The sequence below is a fragment of the Daktulosphaira vitifoliae genome, unplaced genomic scaffold, assembly GCF_025091365.1.
Source record: "Daktulosphaira vitifoliae isolate Bord-2020 unplaced genomic scaffold, ASM2509136v1 Scaffold_3, whole genome shotgun sequence".
Taxonomy (NCBI): domain Eukaryota; kingdom Metazoa; phylum Arthropoda; class Insecta; order Hemiptera; family Phylloxeridae; genus Daktulosphaira; species Daktulosphaira vitifoliae.
Genome location: NW_026099574.1, coordinates 35888861 through 35897907, shown reverse-complemented (window position 1 = coordinate 35897907; position 9047 = coordinate 35888861). Strand labels below are relative to the sequence as shown.

The 9047-nt window shown below is 23.3% G+C and overlaps 1 protein-coding gene across 2 annotated transcripts; it reads right to left on the bottom strand.

Moving 5' to 3' along the window:
• Positions 1-241: 241 nt before the first annotated feature.
• Positions 242-3579, bottom strand: LOC126901051 (N-acetyl-D-glucosamine kinase-like). 2 transcript variants are annotated; one of them, XM_050677181.1, is made up of 9 exons: positions 3365-3579; positions 3162-3303; positions 3005-3089; positions 2197-2295; positions 1963-2104; positions 1774-1884; positions 1529-1658; positions 749-926; positions 242-673 (listed from the first exon to the last, which is right to left on the bottom strand). In XM_050677181.1, the coding sequence occupies exons 2-9, from the start codon at positions 3191-3193 to the stop codon at positions 398-400; spliced, it is 1053 nt and encodes a 350-aa protein (XP_050533138.1). In that variant the 5' UTR covers positions 3194-3303; positions 3365-3579; the 3' UTR covers positions 242-397. The 2 variants fall into 2 exon arrangements, with proteins under 2 accessions (XP_050533138.1, XP_050533137.1); XM_050677180.1 differs by having other exon boundaries at positions 3162-3579.
• Positions 3580-9047: the final 5468 nt, after the last annotated feature.

The window sequence follows — 9047 nt, the reverse complement described above, 5'->3', positions numbered from 1 at the left end:
AATATTTAATTTAATAAAATGATAACCATTAATTTAAAATGGCTCTTATACTCTTACAACATTTTTTTAAAAATTATATTATACATTGGACTTCATTGAAAACTAGATAATATCTTTATAGCAATAAAATTTATAATTTAACTTAAAAACATTATAACAAATGATAAATATTTGATTTATTAACAAAAAAAATTTAATCCACTCNATACTATAACAAATGATAAATATTTGATTTATTAACAAAAAAAATTTAATCCACTCTAAAACGAGTAAATTTTTACTTTTATTTCTACAATATTGAGTTTTTATCATCAATAATTTATTAACAGTAATAAAAAAAAATTAACTATCATATACTGAGTATTAAAACTGAAATAATTAAAATTATTATTGAACATTATTGTGAAACATTTGGATTATGCACATAATGGAACAATATTTTGTAATTGTGTTCATAATCAAAAGGAAATTCATAGTTTAATTTCTTTGCGATTAGGTATACTCCACCAAGAGCTACAGTTTTATCTAATACAACCAGAGTAAATTCTTGTACAAATCCTTTACTTGAATTATTTTGAAGTTGTTCAATAAAACCATTTTTGAGCAAATCCCAACTTTTCCACACAGAACCAACACATACTACATGTAATCCTCCATTTTCTTTGTGTAAAACCTATTATTATATAATAGGTATTTTACATTGTAATATAATTACAATAAAAATTGGTGTATTATAAAATAAAATTACTTTGTGAGCACTTGGATATAGGGTTTGAACTAATTTTGCTAATTCTTTCCCTGCTTCTTTAAAAATCCAACAACTCAATTCATCTCTTTTTAATGCTAGATCAGCAATTTTTTTGCACAGACTAGCAATTCGTGATTTTTCCATGTCTTCTCCATAGAAAATACTAAATAAGTCGACTCTAAAATTTTCAAGTTAATAACTAATAATTAATTATTTAATGTCGGTAATCAATAAAAATAGAACAAAAAATAAAGGGATAAGTCACAAAAACTCTTTCGAAACAAGAAAAACACAGTTTGTCTAAAAAGAGTCGATTTATAATTAGTGTCTTTTAGTTTTTAACCTAATTCCAGTTCAATTCTATAATTTTATTTAGTTTTCTCCAAGTTTTTGCATTTATCACTTTTAAAAAAAAATAACAGAAAAACAAAAAAATAGTATTGTATTTATATCAATGGCACAATGTTTTTTTATCAAACGAATTTAACACAAAAAGTAGATTTATAAAACAAAAAAAACTTTAAAAAATACTTACAATTGTATAAACAATTGGTAAACTTTTATACTTTGGTTAATTTATTTGTTACAAGATTATCAAATTATTAGAAAAATAACTAAATACTGTAACTTTATAGCATTTTTTCTGAAGTTATATAAAATAATAACTAGAAAGTATGAACTCTTATTTATCTAGATTTGTTTTTAAAACTATTACATACTCAGTATTAATTTTCAGATGATTTTTTATAGCTTCCCATACATTATCAATNTATTACATACTCAGTATTAATTTTCAGATGATTTTTTATAGCTTCCCATACATTATCAATTGAATAATTATTTGGTGCACAATTTAACTCTTCTATATGGTCCACACATGTTTTTATACTTTTATGTGCAATCCAATAAGCTAAGATAAAAACAAAGAAAGATAAATACACATAGAAAAATAATAGTTATTTTGAATATGATAAGTAATTATTTAAATTTGGTTATTATAAATAAATAATTTAAAAAGTATTCACCACTTCCTTCATCACCAAGTAAATGGCCATAACCTCCACATCGTTTTGTAGTAAAATCAGGATTTACTAAAAGACTGTTAGAACCTGTTCCAGATATTATAACAGCTCCTCCTTTAAAAAATTTTTAATATAATATTAAAATGTACAATAAAATTAATTGTTTTTAATTTAATTTTATAGTATACTTACCTGACTGGCAAGCAAGAGCAATTGGAGCTAATGTATCACTTACAACAATAACTTCATCAGTGAGTTCTGGGAAAAATTCTTTTAATTGGGTTTCAATTTTTTTACAAAACATTGCATCTTCACATCCACTTAAACTAAGACCCTAAATAATAAAAAATGTATAAAAATATGATATAAAATAGATTTTAAAAAATTGTATTTGTTGTTTATTATCTCTGGGTATTGTATACTTACTAATCCATTTAGCTTAACATTATTGTTGAGATCGGCTTTCTTGAGGGCTTCTTTAATCAATTCATTCACTCGAGATAAACAAGGTTTTACTCCTAAAATCTGTAAAATATATTTTATTAAATTTAGTTTTTATTAAATAAATAAGTTTGCTATTAAGGGAATTTGATTGATAAAATTATTTTTATATTATAAACAAGTTTCCAAGCAAAAATAAAATTTAGGCTTACTAACTTTCTTAGAATCAATTAAATTTTAAAAATTGTATTTTCCATGTATTATAAAAGTATAATTATAAAATTATATTATTATTACTTAAAGAGAATCAGTTTGAAGAACAAAATATTTTTATTTTGAATTATTCACATTTTTTTTTGTAATTTTCATCAAAATTTAATTTATTGCAACAGATTAGTTAAGAATCATTAAAAATTAAAAAAATTAACCATTTAATGTTATTATTAATGCAGATAAATTCTTTTAATATGGATAATTCAACATGAAAGATCATTTTTTAACATACAGCAATGATGATCAATTGAATTAACTTAATCTTGGTAATATACTCTACCTTATGATTCATACTTTTAAATAAAGTGTATAAAATTTTATCCAATGATAGAGTACACAATAATTTTTAGTTAAAAAAAATTATGAAAAAAATATATATATACAAAAATTATTAATAAATTAAATTTCATAAAATAACTGTTTTAATTGAATATCTTATAAAGACTCTGTACTATTATTTAGTAAGTAATATTAGAACAAATATATATATATTATATAATATAAAATGAAATTATCGTACCCATGGATTTGTTCCTTCCCCTAATATCTCTGCTAAAATTTCACCTTTACCATTAGTTATTACTACCGTTGATACTGAAGCTCCACTAACACGAAAGAAAATAACAATATTAAAAAATAATAATTAAACAAGTAGCATAAAAAAAATAAAAACTTACCCTTCTATTCCACCAAAATATGATTCAGTCATTTTAACTAATTCAAAATATTTGTGCGTATATACGACTGATGTTTTTCACAGAAATCCAGACTAGGCAATTAAATGTCGTTTTACTAAATATGTAGAGTTACTTAATTATGCTATAAAAATTAATTAATTTTTTTTATTTAAAAATTAATATTTAAATAAAATAACACGTACGAAAATGTATGTAGCCGAAAAAAAGAAAACCACACACACGTTTTATGTACACGGATAGTACTGATTAGCGAAAACGATCGACTATGTTATTGTATCAATAATTGTGATCTTTCAGCCTTACAATCCAGTTTTGTAATGCTGTTGCTAGTACTAGCTACAAACGGTCAGATTTGATAAGGAACACGTTTTGCTACAGATAACAGTGTGGAAATCCACAGTTGGATCGCAGTTTTGCAGGCTTACTGTTGAACAGCTGTTGAAAGTCGAATCTGTAACAAATAGAATTATATAAGCATTAAGTATACAAACGATTGATTCTCGTTTACGTTTTATTATTTACTATTTTGCATTGTAAAATTAATAATTATTCATTTTACTATGACTACGTAGGTATTTATATATTTATTTATTTAGCCCAGTTGTATATCTATAAATATAGTACAATATTATATGTGGTTGTATAAGTATATGCTGTAATAATATATGTTATGACAGTAAATTTTTATTACACTTTTATTAATGAACATGTAATTGACTACTTTTTTATTTATTTTCAATTGTTAAAATAATAATTTATCCAAAATTAAGGAATACAAATGTAATAACAGGCGCCATTTGGTATATACATTGGTAGTCATATTTATTTCAGTACTTTTTTCATAGCCAAAATTTATTGTTAAATCATATTTTTAGTGTCTATGAATTTAATAATCAATGTTTTTCGTAACCATTAAAAATAAAAGGGATTTGGTAAATCATTTACAAAGCCCTAGTTTTTGTAAATAATAAACCAAGCCAATGACCTTTAAGGCCATTTGTTAAGTTAGAGGAAAGTTTGCTTAATTAAAAAATATTAAAATTCAATTCAAAATAAAATAGCAATATGATTTTTATATAAATGGCATAGTTTCAGTTTCTAAATAATTACGTACGACAGTATTACTTACATTTGATAATAATTGTTTTAACTGTGATTATAATATTTAAATACAGTTATGATAATTTAAACAAAAGAAACAACAATAATGTTATGTGATTGTTATTTTCAGTTTTGAGAGAATGAATGTCCTGCGGCTAAAAAATAAATATAAATCCTTTGGATAGTGTCATAATTTCTATATATCCTAATGTAAAAAATTATAAATGTGAATTATATTCAATTATAAAATAGTTAAAACGTATGCTTAATAATTTTAGTGTCGCAGTTCATTCTCGATTTTTGTTCGCTCTAGGCTAACGTCAAAAGCGACATAGAAAATATATATAGAAATGTTCTCCTTGTAGTTACCATGGATTGTAAAATGTTTACAAAAATTATTACATAATTATTAACATATTTAAAAGTATACAGTTAATATTGTACAACTATATTTATAAACCCTTCCACTACTTCGTCTCCTTGAATACTACTTGTAAAAGAAAACTATAAGAATTCATTAGTTCTTATGATTTACGATTTAATGTTAAATCAATATAATTATGGTTAAAATTAAGTAATATATTAAATCAAAACTAATTCATAGCATAATAATTGGTCTTTTACTGTTTGAATGTGTAATCTGATATTTTTGTTATGAATTAAAAATTCAATTTTTAAAATTGAAAACATATTCAAAATTATTAATAAGAAGAATAAAAAATATAAATTTTATCACAGCTAATAGAATGATGTAATCAGTAATGATTATTAGTATAACTATTCGAAATGAGTAATTCAATAATTATATAATAGTATCAGTGCCGCAAAAATTGGACGTGTAAGGGCATACGGGCTCTCAGTTTAATATTTGCTGCACTGATTGGTATATTATTGTTTTTTATTTAATAATAGAGATTCTGCCACTAGCCATAGTTAAAGAGTGACCTTCTGACCGGATTGGAATTTTGGCTCCTATATTTTTTTATTTTTGTTAATTTGAATTGTATTAGAAGTATTTTCTTTTTGACAGGTGTGCTATGCGTATATCGAGAAAGATATTGAACTCTAAAAGGACTTGAATCAAAACTGAAGCTGAGTAATTGCTTACTACTAATACTATGGGTACGTATATGTCGAACACAATCTTCGTATTGGTACTATCCAGAGTTTTATAATAGAATTCTAACCAATGGAGGATTCAGGAGATAACACCTTTAGTGTTAGTGAGGTTATGATGATTAAGGGATTTACCTCAGTTCTCATCACAAGATGATCCTAATTAGTTGTTATTGAGACGTTTAATGAAGGTTGAACAGTTTTTTGTCTTTATTAATAATTTTAATTAAATCATATTAAATTAAATGATTTTAAATATAGGTTGAATGTAGTATTATTCTTGGTTAAACTTTTTTACTAAATTATTAAACTTAGAAAATATAACTCCTTCAGAATAACAAAGGTATACAAAAGGAGTCCAATTGTACTAATTTATAAGTTTGAAACAAAATCAAAACACTGCCGTTATAAATAATTTTTAATTCTTTATAGCGATTATTGATGAAGTAGATCTAGTTTATTGTTTAAGAATCAAGGAGAGAGTTTGCAAGTATATTTTACGTTTTCTAAATGTAATTTTATAGCAATAAATTACTTGCCGTACAGGTTTGGCTGGATAACATGTAATTTCTGTTTGAGAATGAATTGTCTGTGAATTTAAAAATATGATGATTTTAAAAAAAGTTATCACCCGTTTTAATTTAAAATTAAAATGATTATTGTAAATATTTACGATTTTATGATCATTTTTTTAATGATTTTTAAAATAAATTTTATGTGATTGTTTGATTATTTTTTCTGTAGTGATATTACATATTAAGTTTATTAAAACATATTGTAGGGATTATAAACTAATTAGTCGCGTAATAATTTCTTTGACTTAACATACCAATATTTAATTTGATAATTTTGCAATATGTAATATGCATATTGAAATTATTGTCTTTATAATAAGTTTTTATGTTTTGTATTTATCTTTAATTTTGAATATTTTTTTTGGAGTCGTAAAGAATAAAATTTTCTTGAAATACTTATTTAAGTTTAACATATTATACTTTGTATAAGTATTGATATCTGGGAAGGGGTCCAGACCCTCTAGAAGTCTTCCTTCCTGTAAATCCCCCACCATCTTTAATTATGATGTTAATAATAATTTAATATAAATTATAAATAAAATGTACTAATTTTATGTTGGTAATTGTATTTATAGATTAATCAATTATATAATTTTAATGATATTATTATTGAACAATTAAACTTTTTATTCTATTTTAGAATCATAAAATTAGATTTCAACTTGTAAATAGATCGTATTTAGAACTAAATTATGATTATTATTAGGGTAAGGGGGAATTATTTCCTCACATCACCGAAAACTAAAATCCTAATTAAGATACATTGATTAGGATTAAGAAAAAAAATGTATACATTTATGATGTACTCGAGATGACTAAAATAAACTTTATAAATGCATGAAGTCCCAAACTCTAATAATTATTATCAATTCAAATCAAAGTTATAATTTATTACATCTGTATTAGTTTAATATTTACTGATAGTGCACTCAATCGTATATGATTCATAAGTGGTCACATATTGTAAATCCACCTAAAGTATATTTTGCCGCATTAATACTATGACCCTGTCTTAAGATTTATTGCGTCTTTATAGATCAAAATGATATATAATGATATATTTAAAATGATTACTTCATGTATTTTTATTTGGCTATTAAGTATAATGTATATTTCAATTTCTTTTATTTATGGGCAGTAGTTTATTTTATTTTAGACTTTTAACGAAAGTATAATGAGCTAATGAAAAATGCTATTGGAAATATGTTGACAATTTCTATAAAACTATTTAATATGTTGAAATAAAATTTTGATGAGTTGTTTAAAGATAAAAAAAAATAATAGTCTTAATCTTGACATATAGAGCAAATATAAATAGAGTCAAAAGGATTTGCTCTTCAATTTTATCGCATAGTAGTATTAACAATTGCATATTGTAAAAGCTTAGATAATTTATAAAATATAAAATAATTTTAATTTTAATAATCTTACAGTATTCTAAAGTATTAAATAAGATAAAGGAATTACATTTTTGAATAAAATTCAATATTCTAACTTTAAATGAAATTAAAAAACAAAAATATTAATGTTTATGTTGTTTAGAACTGTTTTTACTGGTTAAATTTCACTTGTCTAATCGTTTAATATTTTACAGCTCAATTTAGTAATCAAAAACTTTATTTTCCATAATTTTTATATAAAATATAGTATGTAAAATGTACTAAGTATGTACTTCATACAAATATTTGTAATTTTTTTTGCTATATATTAAACTAATATTTTTTCAATTAAAAAAAAACCTTATGTTTATCAAAAATATTATTCATTTTATACAGAAAAATAATTATTCTATTAATTTTAATTTAATATTTTTAAAAGAAATACACTATCTAACTAATAATTTTATTAATAGCTATTAATGACAATTAATGATAAATGTCATGTTATGGTTTATAGAACTCAAACAAATTTACATTAAACTTCAGTTTTTCGGTTGCACAACATGAATATTAGGTCAGAGATCATATCTGCGTTAATAAAATTTAGTTCATCAGTTTTTTACTTTGAATTCCGTCCAATACCATCAACTTGACTCAAATTTTTAATCATAAAACATTAGTTAAATTAATGGTACTTGTTATTCAGTAAACAGTTTTATCTTTGACAATATTTATACACACGTTATTTATTGTAATACAAAAATTTTATTACATTATGAGATATTCATTATGGATTATCTTAATACAACTATAAAGATAATTCTTCAATACATTTCTAAACAATCTAAAATCTAAAAAATATTCAATTTGTGGAACAACTCTATTGTATACGTAACACAAATAGTTATACCATAATATCTAAATCCTTGAAATGAAGATATCATGTCAATTTTTTATGAACTAGAAATAGCCCCTTGTCTCTGTTGTATATTTTTAGCTTTGCGTAGAGGTATGGGGTACAATGTTTAGCTATCATAATTAACGGGAATAAAGCGATGTAAAAAAGAACCTAGTCATCTACATAGATAAATTAAAACTTCAAATTTTGCTATCCTGAAAATTACAATTTTGCAACATCACAGATAAGATAAGTGTTATCTTATCTGTGATAAATTAATGTACTTTATTTTCGGGATTGAGCTAAGTTTTCTATTTTCTAGCTTAATGTCTAAATCTAAAGATTCCTTATTGTTAGTCAAAAAAAGATTGAACGAAACCTTATGATTTAAGTGGTTTAACGGTAGATTTTGAGAAAAATTGATCTGGGCTCATAATTCAAACCCTCATTTTCTAGATACCTTCAAAGGTATAAAATTATATATTCAAATATTAACAGTAGTCCATCGAAAAAGCCTAACCGGCTTCCCAACGACACTGTTCACTTCTAGCTTTGGCTAAAATATTACCTTTTTTCTTATATAAACATGTTTGTTTTGTGATTCGATGAAAGTTAAATAAATACCAGTAACATATACTTTATTTTAATTTTTATATTTTTCCAAACAGCACTTTTTTTAAATTAATTTTTGATTATTATTTGTCGAATGAGAAACGTACATCATTTATTATACAAAACAAAGACGACCATGTGGTCACTTAACGTACGTATATTCATTATTTTAACGACAGTAAAA